The sequence below is a fragment of the Sinohyriopsis cumingii genome, chromosome 17, assembly GCF_028554795.1.
Source record: "Sinohyriopsis cumingii isolate HCF-2022 chromosome 17, ASM2855479v2, whole genome shotgun sequence".
NCBI classification, from domain to species: Eukaryota; Metazoa; Mollusca; class Bivalvia; order Unionida; family Unionidae; genus Sinohyriopsis; species Sinohyriopsis cumingii.
In genome coordinates, this window is record NC_142977.1 from 59,689,909 (window position 1) to 59,707,851 (window position 17,943).

The window sequence follows — 17,943 nt, forward strand, 5'->3', positions numbered from 1 at the left end:
AGCGTCTCAAGAAAGACAACTTCCTAATGCTAGACTAATGTCAACATACCTTTGTATGGTAGTGGTATCTTTCATCTCCAACTTGACATGCTGAGTGCTTATGATCTGGTGCTACTTTCCCATTTTCAGATCTAATGGTACACTTTGCCATAGGTTATTTGAATAAATGGTAACTTGCTGTAGAGCATGCATGTTATTTCCAGGGTTCCCACAGTCATGGAATCCTGGATAAGTTTTGGACTTTAAAAAATGAATTTCCAGGGCCTTGAAAAGTAATGGAATTTCTCAAATCTTTGCAAAGCTTTGGAAATGTCATGGAATTTCTGATAGTGGAGTTTAAATAAAAATTGATAACTGCTAATTTCATAGAGTACCCCAACACTGACTAAAAATACTTGCTTCCAAAATGACACAGTAACGATTGATGAACAGTTTAATTTCATATAACAAGTGGTCCTTGAATTTTGTGAAATGGCCTAGGACAAGTTTCAGAAAAGTCATGGAATTTGTTTTTGTTAAGTCTGCAGGAACCCTTGTATTTCTGTTGAGTTTAGCCTAAAGAATATGGCAGGTATAAAGAATCAAACGGCAATTGTCATTATATATTATACTGGTTGTAGGGTCATGGCAAAACAAAAATCCCGCATTAAAGTTTACATTTTCCTGACGGTTTAAACCCAGGAACAAAAGTAATGGATTAATAATATTGTGCACCCCATTAATGTAAATTCAGATAAACATAAAATATGATAAAGATTTTGGTCACGGCTAGCCAACTACTAGGAAGCTGATCAACAATGGGGCCTAGGCCAGTAAGTCATTGTTAAAGTATCTTTTATATGCTCTCTCAGATAGATTCATTAAGTGTGTAAACGTATGGGACACTTTCATTTAGCAGGACTGATGGAGACCTGCCAACTCTTACGATTTTGCCATAAGTCTTACGAAAATTAGCCTTAAGATACATAATTACGGCATACTAGCAAAATCTAGGGAAAAGTAATTGGTTCATCCATGTTTTATTTTGATCCTGGTTTCATCTTAGAGTCACTGAAATTATTGCATGATCAAACTGTAGATTATAGCATTTTTAAAAATGGCATCCAGAAAGTGATGCATGTTTTAGACGAAAGGGAAAATAAGCTTCTAAAAAAGTGTTATTAATCAACACAGAAGAATAAAAAGAGTATTCAGATTCTTGTGAATAAAAGCTGGAAAGGACAGCATTATGTTTATTGGACATCATGTGCCAATTTGAGTATGTCTCGTGGTGGGAGATATGATTGTCATCCTCATGTGAAATGGAAAGAATTTCCAAAAATGATCTCAATTTGAGAGATAGCAACAAGCAATTGAACTGCATAGGGTTTGGAACTAGAGTTTGTGCAACTGTTATAGTGGTAAATAAAATCTACACATAATTTACAGTTGAACATAATGTTCATCATCGATGCGTCAAACTTTTATTAACATTTTCCAGCTTTACAATAGCAGTTATTGATATTTTCTTACACCTTTCTGAAAACTGGTCAATCTTACAGAAACGACCAGGAAAATCTCCTGGACAACCAGCATTTAGATGGTAGGCCAAAGAAAACCATGGATTTTCAAAAAAAAATTCTGTCACAGCTAAGTTCAAGGGTAATTTCAGAATGTGAGTTATTGAAATTGTTCATTTTTACCACTTTTTCTATCCTTCTTTTCCCTTGTATACTTCTTTTGAAGTCGTGTTTATTTCCTGAATAATGCATATTCTATCTAAAGTCAGTTCTCCTAATACTAAAGTCATTTTTGATTGATGTTCCTAATTTCATGCATTACACCACTACTACATACTTCTGAATCATATCAACAAACTGTGTTCCCAGTATAAAACTATTTGTTCTGTAATAATCAGTTGTATTGTCAAGCAGATAATCCATGTCTTTTAATAGGTTCATGTAATTGTTGTCCAACATGTATAGGAGCCACTCTTCCAGCGGCGTCAGCACTAATGCCTTATACAATTTATTGTGGGGTTTTAAATGTGTTTCAGCAATACACTAATCATAAGTTCAGTATACAGGCAGTTGACTTCATGATTCACTTGACAAAAGTTTCAGGAGTGTGATGCCTATACTTAACGGCCTGAATAACATAAATGTGGATTCTAAATTGGATCAGAAAACTGGCCTCCAGAATGGTAATAAGATTAGCCAGTGAGATGTAAGATTGTCTCAATAATATGAGTAGATCTCATTCATAATTGAACTGGTCCAGGATTTTGATGATATAAATCGATATTCCAAGTTTTATCAAAAATTGTCTAAAGTGATCAGAAGCAAGTGTTGATAATGGTGATGGGGGCATATGGCCTAATGGCTTGGTAAGCTATAATCTTTAAAGGTAGGGTTTATACAAGTCCTTGAAGGTGTTTGATACACATGCACATACAAATTAATATGTGCGTAATGTTTTTCTAAGCAATTAGACTACAAAAAAAAATCTGTGAGGTACTAACAGCTGCCTCGCTTGGCACTCAGCATTAAGAGGTTAGTGTTAGTGCCAGGATAATGTGACTGGGTGGGACATGATGCTACATGCCTGCGGCATGATGCCCCAATGCTAGACATCACTATAAACTGCCACATTGCAGACATTATAGCGATATGACTGAAAAATTGTTAAAGCTACGTTAAAAATCCAAATGTTAAAAGCTATATTCTTTTATGACTGACATAGGAGAAATAAAATTTTTAGGGGTATTAGGAAACTGTTGTAAACAAGACTCTCAAATTAGATATGTATAAAGATTGTTTGTTTTTTTCTTAACTATAAATCATCAAGAAATGAACTTAATTGGATCATACCATCTTAAGGTCACAATATCAGGTAAATAAGATTACTCTTTCACCATATGACCATATGTTATATAGTTGATCACATGAATGCTTTACCTTATGATCACTATTTTCCTGAAAGTCTAACTTTTTAATCTCTTGGCAATCTGACCTTCATCAAACAGATATTCCAGCCTCATATAAAGTTTCTTTTGTTTTCTTCAACTTTTCAACAATCACATCTATAATAAGGGCTTGTACTATATCATTTCATTAAAAGTTTTTCATAGACCTTTTATCCTTTGAGTAAAAGTCCACTATAAATCTAACATTTCACAAAGCTCATTTATCATCGAGTAATACTCTTGTACTATTTATACATAGTTATTCCATAATGCCTACCAATGAAAGATAGCTTTAAGTTGGTTACTTTCTCTTTTACACAATCTAAATTTGCAAATCTTAGGCACCTATTAAAATTGGGAAAATGAATTTTGCTCATCTAGACAATACCAGCATCTGAAAGTACAATGGATGAATTACTACATATATAACATGTAAAAAAAAGAGTTTGCTTTTTTTATTAAATACAATTTACCTCTGAAGTCCAGGAAGTGAAAATGACCAAGCGGAGCTAGCAGTTTTTGAAAGGTGCACATCTGGAGTAAGGCCAAGCTGTATATTCTATAACCCATATTACACCCATCAATCATACTCCATATAAAGGTTATTAAAGGTTCTTTTAATTATACCTAAGATATACAAGGTCTTTTTTAAATAGCCAGTATAACCAGTGAGGACAACGAGGGAAATTCTTTGTCCTTAAAATTCTAACCTATGCAAAATACGAAACTGTAGAGTGCCACCTGTACAAATGTCTATGGAGTATAAAATAAACTGAATAGCCTCTGTATCAAAGCTTTTGGAGTATAAAATAAATTAAATAGCCTCTGTACCTAAGTTGTTGGAGTATACAATGATCTAAATAGTCTTCTGTACCCAAGTTTTTGGAGCATACAATAAACTAAATTGCTTCTTTATCCAAGTTTTTGGAGTTCCTTGTCCAAGGACACACCACGGTAGCTGACCTAGGATGATCCAATGGTAGGATTCCAACCCAAACCCTTTCAGTCACAAGTCCAACACACTAGCCACTAAGCCATAGTGGCTCCAAACTGTAATGTAAGGTTGTGTTGGATTAACATGCTTGATATCCTGCAGTATTTTCTCCCTAGTTGAATGCATACTTCTCAAAGACATTTATATCCTACTTGTTACATCTGAACCTGGGACCAAACTCAGGACAAACAGATGCAAAATTACTACCCTGAGCTTTGGACCCATGTACATCTCTATTTTAGCATTCATGATACTCAATAAAAAGTAACACCACAAATAATGGACAAAAGCTACTTTTATTCAAAAATATATATATATATAGTGCAATCACAAAAGTTTGTGAGAAAAAAGGAAAATCCAAACAGTCCTAGTTGCTTTTCTTTCATTCATTTTCACATGTTCTTTGAAATGTACCATGACCAGAACATATTGTACATGTATGGTTGAATGTTGACCTAGATATGGCATGAGAAATGTGCCAACATTAAGTACTACATGTTATTGGTTTTTTAAAATAAATTTCCTTTGTATAATAGGCTTTGAATCGCATACCAGTGAATACTATATGCTTAACTAAGACAATCCAGATGGGAAGTTTAAACATGAGCCAACAGATTGGGATGCATGATGTTCATTTAAATATTGCCAATATTTTCAATATAACGATGATATTACAACACATGCTCATTTTCAGCTCCAAAAAATATGGCAATCAATGTAGTATCTGCACTAAAGTCCTAATGCAAAGAACGTAGACCCTCATCAGCATAATGTACCAACTGATCAGGGTTCATGTTGCTTTTTTTCTATTGAGTACTCCTAACATACTGCATAGATCCATATCTCCTGGTGCATTATGTGATGGAATATCTTGGTCCATGCAGTTGGACTTACAAACAAGTATGTACAGCAAGGCCTTAGATTACAGTACTTAAAAATTCCTTTCTTTCCCATGGACCATTGCCTGTAGAGTGTTGTTATTGATATCTGACAAATATGTATTGATTAAACTGTATCAATTCACATGTACAAATACTGAAGACATGGTTAGATTTATGCAGGTAGGAGTGGGTAGATGGAAATGCATCTAGAATCTATACAATATCGCAATGAGTATATTTTGCTGGTCTTGTCATTATGTTAAACCTTAATCAACAATACATCACAATGTCAACAGATAACATTACACTTATATAAGTCTACAATGTCTGCAGTTAGGACGTGTTATGACCAAGCAAACAGACCCACAGTAAATTAGATCAAATGAAGTTTTTCATACCATTGATCAAAATAACCTGGACTGCTGTTTCAACATACATCGCCTTTCATCCATTAAAAATTATGTAAAACTAGATTAAGCAAAATTAATTATAGTGGTCAAGCGATTTTACCAAATTAAATTCCTTGAACTAAAGCATTTCAAACTTGTTGGCATGAAAAATATGGTCTCCCAAATTACAATAACACATACAATTTCGGTAAAACACTATCAGTTCTATAGAAAGGGTATGTACATATGTTAATTCAGACTACATTCAGTCATACGGAGCACCATAAATGAGTCAAAAGGTGGTGTATTTTTCTCACCCAAGTGACAGAGATATTGGGTGGAAATGCAATCATTTCCTTGCCTTGTGTCAGTTATTTGAAGTTGCTTCTCATCTCCTCACAACAAGTACATGTTAATGACTTTCAGGAATTTGTTTTATATGTAACTGACAACTATCGGTGAGTGAAAGTGGGATATAAAGTAAACTTTGGTAAAGCCTTGCAAAATACAAATAATGCCCCCCCCCCATTGGTAATTCCTTGCCTTGGTGGTAATTGTTACATAGATTTGATTATTTCCTTTACACTGCTTTGATGTTAAATAATGTAAATCAATTTGGGTCACAGCCGAGTCTGCATGGTTTATGATTAAGCAAACGGATTTATCAGACAATAAAGGTGATCAAACATCCCAGAAACGAGCATAGAAACCTATTTCACTGTTCTAGTATGATTAACACAACATTACATGAGAAAAAAAATGGCATTATTTTGTCTGCTATAGATTCAATTGAGTCTGTACCATTTAGAATGACAATTTACCTACATATGACCCTTGATATAAAGCACCTCATTATACCACTGCCCCAATTATAATGCAGGCATGGTCATAGATTCCATCAAACTGGTCAACTTTTGTTTCATTACTGACACTGAAAATATGTTGCGTAATTTACTTCAAGGCTAATAAGAACCAATTAAAAAGATTTTTCACATTGTGAAACATCCTACTATTGTGTTTACATGCACTATTATGAGGGACATGTTGGAAAATCCCTCATTATCCGACTCCCACAATTTTATGCCTCCCATAAAGTGCATAGGAAGCACTATCTTTGCCTGGTCTAGCAGTTGTAATATCCAGCAATGTCTGTTGGTTGTTTTTTAACAGAATTTTCACCAGTTTGATTATATCATGTGGAGTAAGAATACACCAAGGCAGCTGACCCAGGCTACCCCCAGTCATGTATCGAACTCAAGACCCTTTGATTAGGTGTTCCACCCTCTACCAACTGAGCTACTGTGATCTGGGAGTACAATTCAACCGCAGGGTAAGTACTGTATGTACTGTTGTTCTTCAATAAAAGTTTTCACAATTTCATACTTTGGTTTCGTTCTAAGTATTATGTCTTTCAATGGTTAATGCATTCATAAAGAACATAGTTACACATCTAAACTATAATGCAAATCATTGGAAACTCCCAGCTAACAGTGCAATTATCCTATCATAGTTTAAAATAATTAGAGTGAAAAATCTGAGCTTAACATGAGGCTTGGTTTAAAAAATTATATGATGGTGCCCTGTAATACTGGATGTAGTCAGGACAAGAGACATGACTGGTTTGTCTTACAAGATGGTGCTCCGTAATACCAGATGTAGGCAAGAGAAGAGACACAATTGGCTTTTCTTTTACATTCAGTTAAATGTATATTAAAAAAAATCGCAACATTTTTGACAAAAATTTCAAGTTACAATAACAAACTTGAAGCAGCTTGAGACATATATCTGAATAATATAAAATCTTTCCAAGCTAAATATATATAATGGAATGATGAATGCATAAATGATATACAGTAAACAATTGGTCAGCTTAAAATAATCCTACTGTTACATGTAAATAATTAGCTGGCATGAATACTTTACAACATCAAAAGTTGTTGATAGCATCTCACAAGTGTAAATAAATGAATTAACCAATTCAGAATTTTACAAATCTTCAGATTTTGACAAAACTAGAAGAAAATAAAGACACCTGATAAAGAACTACGTGGCCACAACTATAAACATGTAAAGAATACATCAGATCTGCTGAAAGAAGCAAAATAAATCTCTAAACAGTACAATGGCAATTAAGAAAAAGTATAGCATCTGCACATTCTATTTAACCATCTTATTTTCTTAACCATAAATTCATAAAAATCATGACTTTTCTATAATTTTAGTACTTAATTCTACAAGTAATTATGCCTTCCTGAAAATATGCAACAACTTGATCCCATTTCAAGTTAACTACAAGCTGTATCAGACCAATATCCAACATCCTGTTCTTATTAATAGCAAGTTTTTTTATGTTCAATGAAGAAGCAAAGATCTTTATTGCTTAAACTATGACTTAAAGCCAGTGACATCATAAACATAAATCTGAACACCAACAATCAAACCTGAACTTGTTTTGATGCAATTTCCTTTAAAGGGCAGTCACTGTCAATAGATATGTGCCTTCAGAGAAAATTGTTGTTGTGCAATGAAGGTAGTTTAATTTACATACCTAGTTGGTCATGTTTTTTGTTTCTGCGTACCTTTCTATAAACAGGTGTAGTACACATTTGTAAATGTACTGAACAATATGGCTGGTCTTGTAAGATCTTAGTGACTGTTCAAATAAATAAGGTAAATAGAAGAAATTGCTCTTGGAAGTATTAATCAAATTACTAGAGTATTGATGGCTTGGAGGGTTGAAGTGATAACTGGATTAGCTGGAAGAACATCAGTACACTGATTTTGCTATTCAATGTCCTGTTTATTTTTTGATATTGTAAACATATTCTTCTAAATAACCTTCATAATGTATTCATAACTTTTCTTTACTTAATATGTGACTAGAAAATTCACATAAACATTTGAAGTATTATTTAAGATTGAATTACTCTTTTCTTTTTATAGTATTTTTTTTTACAAATCTATAAAGGTATTACCATCAATGGAACAATACTCAAGGAGCCAACCAAAAGGTCTACACAAATTTGAGTTGCCTCCCTTTGTAAATAAATGAACTGGACATGAAAAATCAGTGGATCTATATACTTCAGTACTTAAGTTCTGACAGTTACTAGGAATAATATATTTGGACATAAGCACAGAGGGAATGAAATCCTTAGAAGCCAAAAATCTGCTGTTCAACATACATGTAAACATGCAATCTTTCCAAAACCAAAATAGTGTTCCAACTCCAAGCTTCTTTTACACTTGTCTAGAAATTACTTTCAACAAGATTATCTATTTTGACTACATACTTACAAATGAAAAATATCTACTGGAAAAAAAAATACAGGTTAAGATATAAGCACTCTCCAAACACATGTGTACAGGTATTTTTGCCAATATTTTAAGCTTGTAATCTCATATGAAATTATTTCCCACAAAGTGTGGTCAAGACAACTACCACTAAACGGTTCCATGTTAACAAAATGTATTACTGATCAGATGACAGTTTCGCACATTTTGGCACTTTCGCAGAAAAAAGTGGTCTGTGAACCATTCTCTACACCTACATCAAATGGAATCAATTACCTGTAATATAAGCTGACCAATTCTTTTGGATTAAATTATTAGTGATGAGATTGCACAAGTGAACATATAAAAAATCACATGCTTCATATTTTAGTGTTCACTGATTTCTAATCAAAGGGGCTGAATTAAAATAAAAATTGATCTGAGAAAGATTACAGAGCACAAACAGCTTTTCTTCGAAGTGCAATCTATTCAAACTGTTAACTGTTTCTTTAATTATAATACAACAAATGAATTCAGTCATGCTTCACAGTCAATACAAGTTCTATGGTGCAAAATCTGCAATAAATGTACAAGTCTGCTAGTGAAGCAGAACTGATAATCAATACCTAAAAAAATACACCTGAGCAGATGAATGTAATGATGAATAACAGGAAAATGGTGTTAATATATTTTAAAAAATTATATGGTATTAGATGCAGTTAATGACATTAATTTTTTATTTTTAAAATATCAAAATGTGCAAATCTGTTATGTGATCAGCAATGCAAATTTTTAATTTCAAATAAAATGGGACCTTTCTAAATGGCTGGATTCCTGAAAATTTATCTCTGCCATTTCAAATAAAACGTTATTACTAAAAAAAAGGGGCAAAATGTACCTGGATAGAGATTATCATACAATTTTAAATAAATATCAAATGTTACAATACTACTTCCATGCCAACAACATAAGTAGGAAACACAATGACGCCTCAAAATATAAGCTAAAAACCTAAACTTTACAGATTTTCGAAGAACATCACAACTTGAAGCATGTACTTATCTCAAATTTTGGACTACTAATTTTGGGAATGGAAAACCAGGTGGTTAAAAAAATTCCCACTTATAAAATCAAGCCGGTCATTACACGAAGACTGAAAATATGGGTACTTTTAAGTTGACACAATTTTTGCGGAGAGACAAAATTATATGATGTCAGTGCATGCTCAAGTGGAGCTGTTAGATGGGTTTGGGTATTTTTCTAGTTAATCCCTATATGTGCTAAAAAAAACTATGCAAACACAAAGTGCTAAACTTTGTTGCTACTAAAGCAGGCAATGTGTGCTGAAACATCACAGTTTACGATTTTGCTGCAGATGAAGCCATTGCTTAGCAGTAATCTATGAAACTGACTTTCTTTTACATAACAAGCTGAAGAATAAAAAGAAAAAAACATTTCTGTGCAGAATTATTAAGCCTACACAGTGCACATATTACACATTTACCATATATCTATCCACCTCAGGATTTAACTAATTAATAAGCCTACAACAGTGTACATATTACACATTTACCATATATCTATCCACCTCAGGATTTAACTAATTATTAAGCCTACACAGTGCACATATTACACATTTACCATATATCTATCCACCTCAGGATGTAACTAATTAATAAGCCTACAACAGTGTACATATTACACATTTACCATATATCCATGTAACTTTCTATGGCCTTGGAGCAGGGCCTATTTTAGAACTGAAAAGTTCCCAGGTTGTAGTGAGTGGGTTGATCTGTTTGGAAAAAGGGATTTTTTAAAAAAATTTGAAGAAATTGAAAGGAGGCATAATGATAGGGCTAAAAACATGATGCAGGATTTTGTACAAAGGATTTTTTGCATCAGTTTTTAAAACTCTGCATGAATCCAGTAATCACTTGTCCTAGAATAGAACTTGCTGTGACACACTCCATATTTTTATTTTACATTGGTAGGAAATTGAAATTTTCTTTAACTGTTTATATCTTAAGAATAAAAATATTACTCATGTTGCTGCTGCATGTAGAAATGACTCAGTTTTACGAGGAGTAAAAAGAAAATGTTAGCTCTACAGTTATGATGCATCAAAGTCAATTGTTTCCCTTATTATAAACTACTATTAAAAAATTCTAATTTAATTTATTTTGTAAATTCCCACGTAACTAAGAGAAGATCACCTGGACAGTTTCTATTCATAACTATCAGCCTGGATAGTCTCTACTGACAACTATTAGCCTACATGGTTTCTATTAACAACAATCAACCAAGACAGTTTACATTGGTAGCTATTAACCTGGACAGCTTCTAGTGACAATCAACCAAGACAGTTTACACTGACAGCTATTAACCTGGATAGATTCTAGTGACAATCAACCAAGAGAGTTTACACTGATAGCTATTAACCTGGACAGTTTCTAGTGACAACAATCAACCAAGACAGTTTACGCTGATAGCTATTAACCTGGACAGTTTCTCGTGACAATCATCCAAGAGAGTTTACACTGATAGCTATTAACCTGGACAGTTTCTTGTGACAATCAACCAAGAGAGTTTACACTGATAGCTATTAACCTGGACAGTTTCTAGTGACAATCAACCAAGAGAGTTTACACTGATAGCTATTAACCTGGACAGTTTCTAGTGACAACAATTGACCAAGACAGTTTACAATGATAGCTATTAACCTGGACAGTTTCTAGTGACAACTATCAACCAGGACAATTTCTACTGATAACTATCAACCTGGACAATTTCTATTGATAACTATCAACCTGGACAATTTCTACTGATAACTATCAACCTGGACAATATCTACTGATAACTATCAACCAAGAAAATTTCAGTGGAACACTTATAAACCTGATTGTTGTTGTTGTTGTTGTTCTAGGGTTTAACGCCATTTTTCAGCACAAGATAGGCTATACATGGCGGCCAGTATAACTGGTGGAGGAAGAACCCTGGAAAACCCAGGGAAGAACCACCGACACACGAGAAGCTACTGGCAGGCTTTCCCACATACCCACGCTAGCTGTTATAAACCTGGACAATTTCTAAATATGAAAACTTGCTCAAAGAGAATATGGCATAAAATATGACATCATCCATCATACCCAATGGATAAAAATAGGTTCCTTCCAAGAAAAATAATTGTATTAAGGGCATAATTGCTTTTGTGCATCAAGAAGTCTCTCACTGCATTGAATGGCTCTCCCAATAACAAAAATTCAACCAATGTACCTGAACAGTAGAATGATTTGCTTTAATTTCTTTTTGAAAACATTATTCCTCTCTCCCCCAACCCAGACACCCATACATCCATTCATCAATTTTTTTTATATAGAATGCCAGCTTTGCATTGGTTTGGCACATACTGCTGTTTTGGCTACAATGTAGTTCAAGATGCATTGCATTCCTTGCCAAACCACGGTTCAGTACACAACTTGTTTGGGCAACTCCAAATACCATGTAATAAAAAGGGAGAGCCGTACAAATAAATTTGCATGAAAACAATACCAGTTGACTGAATATTCACACACAAAAAAATGTAAGGCATATACAATTCCAAGATGTACAAAAATATTGGTAAAACCAGATCAATCTGTGTAATACACAAGTACAAACAGAAACATAACGACTATCCAAAGTCAAGAATTAGTCCAAAGAACACTCTATAAATGCACACAAAATGTAGTTCACAGTAAATAGTAAAATGGTAATATTTTGTAAAATGGGTCTCAGCCAAGTCCAACTATTATGCTTAGCATAATATTTTATTAAAGCCATGAGAGATTCATGAGTTTTCCAAGAAGGATGAATGGTAAAGTCCTCATTATGATTACAAATGATATATTGTAAATAAATTTAGTACAGAGAATGTAATTTCAAGTTGATATATTATCGTTTTATCACAAACAGTGGTGTATAAATAGTTACGTGCAAATTTATATATTAAAGTGCAAAAATGTTAGACTAGCACTATGTCAAATGACCTTGAACATTATTGGAAAAATATATAGAATATAAAGAAAAGAAAGTAATCTGTTTGCAACAAAAATCATGTACACTGTACATATAACAAATAAAAAAACATTTTAAATGCTGAAGTTATAAACATTAAAAGTTGAAAAAAGAACATTATTTATGTCAGTTAATCATTCTTCTTTTGACTCAATGATTCAATGTACCATATTCATTTACTCAGTGTACTGTATTCATTGACTCGTACCATATTCAACATAATATCCACATCATATACTTAAAATCAAACTATTCTTTTAGTGAACTTTATATCTTATAATAAGTGCACAACTATCAATCTCATAACAGATGTTTCTACAATAAGAGCTAACTTTAATATAAATATGCTGGAAGCTCTCAACTTTAGAGGTGCATTTTCTCTCCCAATATGGTTGCACTAAATAAGCATATATCAGATTCATCCTTGTAGACGTTAATACAGTTAGGTGGTAATGAGAAAGCACAAGTTCATTCTAGCATGTTATAATAAAACCATAATGGTCAAAGCTGGATTTAGTTGCGGTATTACCTTCTAAGATATAAAAATGTCAGCTTGGACCGAAAACAGGGGTGTGCATTTATTAAGATGGGTGGAGGTATAATGTTAAATACAGTATATTAACACTAGTTTCTCTAGCCAATTGACTGGCAATTGACTGAATGGTACTCAACTTTCCCTGATTATACATTATACGTATATAGTAATCTTAAACAATCCACTGTAAATATCAAATGTTTTTGTAAATTTTTATCTAATTTCCTGAACACTTAAAATCATATCCCCCACCCAGCCCCACAATGCAGTGCAATTCTGTCTTGAATGACATGTTATATTTGGTCATCAACTTTTAGCCAAAAAGCCAACAAAGTTTGCCCCTAAAATATTTTGCCATCCAGACTTCAAAGTCCACCAGTAACAACTGTCACAGGCTGCCAACAAGCTGGATTAGTATTGGTACATTGATCATTAACTTGGTGTAGCTAGTCAAAGCAACATGGGTCATTTTCTGGGAAGATGCATCACTAGGAAGCAGAAAATTGCGTGCAGTTTCCATGCCCAAAATTCTGATCAAGGCATGAAGCAATCAGTCAACAACCAGCAGTCAGTATGTTAACAACATTATTAAGTTTACAAATAAAGGTCATAGCAAAAAAAAGAGTGAAATAACTTGGCAAATTTGCCACATCACCATGGATACAATACGTGGTAAGTAGCCCTGCAGTCAGTCAGCACTAATCCATCGGAGTATAATCATCTGCAGTAATATTATCTGTTCAAATATTAGAAATTTTCAGTTAGTTATTTAACAACTTGGCAGGTTTACTATGTTTTACATGCATATATATAAGGTCTTGCACAAGTGTTCATTTGATGTGAAATTTAGAAAACCAACTGAATATTATTATAAGCCTCAAGCTACCAGCAGTATGTATAATACTTTATTATTTAACAAGTTTCATATATTTTACATCAAATAAACACAATAACAGTGAACATTATGTAATCAATCAGCATATCCAACAGCAAAATCAACAATTTTATTATCCTATCTCGACTTTTTTAAGTTTATGATATCATTGATATATGGGGTGTCTAACTTTACGATATGTTGCAAAATATTCCAGAAGATAAAAATATAGGATCACCTTTTAACTAAAAAAAGAAAGACTGGTTTGATGTCCACTAATCAGGAAATTATTACAGATAAATAGATGGTTTATTTTGGTTTGTTATTGTTATTTTGCCTACTGCATGATTTTAAACAATGTTTATATATGTTTGGCAATACCAAAAAGAATAAATAATATTCTTTAATCTTTGAGAAAAATGACAGTCACTCCTATTTCAGTGACTGACTGGGGGGCCATGAAAAAAAATCTTTTAGAAAATGGCCAAATGATGAAAATAAGATGGCTGAGTATCTTAACTGACAATCAGATCACTGGTACTTGCAATATTTTGTCCATAAGACGATCTATCAATTAAGTGCATTGTTTAAAAATGACCATGCATCCTATATGTATGCAGTTAATATTTCTTCGTCAAAGTAGACTCCAGTAAATATTTCATTATCAGAGTAGATTCCAGCAGATATTTCATTATCAAAATAGATTCCATTTAATATTTCATAAACTGGAAGATGTGATTTGCCCGTGACGTTTGATCTACAGGTTTACGACAGTATGTAAAATAATATTTGTGTTCATAGGACTAACAATTGACAAAAAATCCAAAGCTTGATCTACCTGCTACCAGCTATCAATTAAATCATTGCCACTCTCAAGCCAGCTTGTGAATAATATCCCACATAATGATGTTTTGGGTGCTAAGCTTGTCGGACTATAAAAGCTGCAGGGTTGTATGGTCTTTGCACGCTGGCCAAATTTTATTATATACACACATTGCATGTACAAATTCAAACTCATAACTTTGTCTGATTTTCAGAAATTTTTACAACTGATCATACATCTTTCTGAAAATAAGATGGTAAAATTTTAAAAGAAAACCTTTTTATAGAAAATGCTATACCAAGTAGGTTTTATTATTTCCGAACTGAGGATTTGTCAATTATTTTTTTTTTTAAATCCTAGAAATGGACATTGTCTAGGTGCAAGGGTTTTCAAAGAGAAGTGCTCCTTATATAGTCCACTCAGATATAATAGTAGATATAAAGATGCATGCAAAGAGTTGTTTCCCTTGGACATGATCACAGACATAAATCTTGCCCTTTCATCATGAACGTTTGGAAGATGTAGGTTTTGTTTTTGCATTTGGCTACTTTACTGTTTCAAAAATAATTAATCCCAGTAAACAGTATTTAAACCCAATATCTGGTTATGCCGTAAAGAAGTTTAATTTATTGTCGTCAAATCATCAAATCAATCACTACAACTGCTGTTAAAGATGTGTACATGTCAAATGCTGGAGTATTTTTGTTACTTATTTTAAAATTAATATTTTTCCACAGCTAAGGCTAAAAAAATCAAAATCACAAAAAATGTATTGATTAATGTGCATTTTCTTAGGAAAGTTGAAAAATATTTATCATCAAATAATGGTTATTACATATAAAAGTATGAGAGAAAGGTAACCCCATCATTACCTGCCCACAAACTAATAGCTGAAACAGTCATTTTAAAATTCAAGATCACAGTTTCCTCTTATAAATTCCCAAAGAAATGTGTATTGTGTCAAGTGATTATCAAATGGTTTTTTGCATATTTTTTCTCTATCGGTGCTTTGATTTTGTTTTACTGGACTGTATTTGTGATTATTATAACTGCACAGGTATTTTGCTTTTTCATTGTTTCACAAGAGACCTAAGCAGCAACCAGATCATTTTAAATCTAATCTCATCCAGAATATACACCAGCACAATACACCAAACTAAAAAGTGGCATCATAATGCAATGATGTCATCATTTTTAGCCATGCAGTAAGCATGGATTTCACATAAATGGACAACTTTAGAACAGCATGCTTAACTAAAAGGCATGTTTGATTACAAAATACCTAAAAGGCATGTTTGATTACAAAATATTGAAGCTGGTCAAGGACATACTTTAACTTACACTATAGTTCATTAAAACTGACCCATGAACCTAATCACAGAAGATGCAAGATTTGATTAATAAATTTAGCATGATGTTTTAAATGGTTCTGATCTTGTTACACTTGCTTGCGACAACTGTAGTAGATACAGTGCATTAAAATGTGTGTGACACAAAAATGTAAGTTCTTGTAATTAAATATGCCATGTTTAAAAATACCTGACAAATCCCTAGTGATACTGCCCATCAAATCCTGTAAAATAGTTGACAAGAAATTGCTTCAAACTGGAGTCAGAGACTAGCAACAACTACATGTAATGTGCTCTTTTTTTATCAATATTAAAGTCGATTTTCGATACACCATATTGAAACAAGTCTAAAATTTCTTCTTTTCATCAAACCAGTCTGTATACAATTACTCCTAAAATATTGAAAAATCATGAAAACTTCAAAAGAGAAAAAAAAACTGATGAAAATTCCTCTAAAAAGTAAACAAAACTCGCTAAGCTCATTACACTTTCCTATTCAGAGCTATAAGTAATATCTACTTGTCAGCATTCATCAACATAATAAAGTTTTTACTAGTTTTTGTTGGGTTTCTTTAAATAGAAATTTTGAAGTTTTAACTGGCATGCTAGTTTCCATTAAGTAGCACTTCCATTTGTATAAAAATGTTGGGAATTATACAGAAAAATCATGACAAATAGCATTATCTTCATAAAGACAATTAGCCAGTCAAACCTTTTCAATTCATGTAAGTGAGACGTGCAAAACTGCATATACATGTATAATAAGCAAGATATATCCAACACCAAGTTCAGAGTGCCATATGTACTTGCTTGTAAGTCGAGTCCAACTGCACAGACCCAGATCTGGATCTGTGCATTTTGTTAGGAGTTTTCAGTAAAACAAACAATACAGACCCTCGTCTGCAGGTACATTATATACAACAGATCAGGATCTTTGTTGTCTGCAGTTTGACTTATAAGCAACTATAGACAGTATTAGCAGATTAATTTTTCATTGCAAATGTCTATTTACATATAGTTCTAGGGCTGAATTATCTAGGAATGTCTGAGTATTCAAAATATGGGAAACTTTTCATAGGGAGATTCTTAAGTATTAAGTAATCAGTAATAAATTGCAGATCTTACACATGAAAAGGAAATAAAACATGATTAACAAAAAAATTAGAATTCAATAAAAAAGATATTCTGATGGTTTATACATGTACACTTTTGCAAATATGACCTCACAACATCAATTCCTTCATTTAAAATGTAAATAAAGCTTATTTTTCCAAGAAAAAAGATATAAAAAAGGAAAATTTAACATTAAAAAAAGCACCCAATAGTGCAATAGCTGACATAATGAGGCAACTAAATTTTTCATTGCTTGAACTTAAGCACAAGGATGATTACAGCCAAGAAAGAAAATAAAATGAAACAATGATGTGTGGTATAAATTTTTCTACATGTATTTCACATGTGAATTTGGGTTTGATGCCGGGACACAAAATCTCAAATTTGAAAACAATTTCATCTTGTTTTTGTGCTCACACTTGAAATCTAGGCTTCAGGATTACCCATGTCCGTCATGCGATTGTAACTCCTCTTCCTCATACGACGGACTATAGCTGGAATAATGAACGGCAGGAGGATACCAATGATCAAGCCTATAATCAGCATGATAGCAAGCCAGAATCCTGGAACTGAAACAAAAGTATCCCTTTCAGTGCACACAATTAACACTAATAATCCTCTCAATATAGAGCAAACAATTAATAATAACAATGATCATCTCCCTCATTATAAAACTCTTCATTATAATACAAAAATTAAACCATTTACTTGC

General features: G+C 32.9%; 1 protein-coding gene across 6 annotated transcripts in view; it reads right to left on the reverse strand.

The window, feature by feature from the left end:
- Positions 1-4,215: 4,215 nt before the first annotated feature.
- The window catches only part of LOC149779044 (uncharacterized), a 214,751-nt gene continuing 201,023 nt past the window's right edge, over positions 4,216-17,943 (reverse strand). For 3 of the 6 annotated variants that reach the window (XR_016415554.1, XR_016415555.1, XR_016415551.1), the window contains 3 exons: positions 17,675-17,800; positions 11,560-13,808; positions 4,216-11,379 (listed from right to left, as the gene is read on the reverse strand). Coding sequence is in view for 1 of the 6 variants with exons in the window: in XM_089939614.1 (XP_089795740.1) it covers positions 13,771-13,808; positions 17,675-17,800 (164 nt within the window). In the remaining 5 variants the exon portion in view is untranslated. Of the gene's footprint in view, positions 13,809-17,648; positions 17,801-17,943 lie in introns of all 6 variants that reach the window. The other 3 variants (XR_016415552.1, XR_016415553.1, XM_089939614.1) reach the window with 3 other exon arrangements.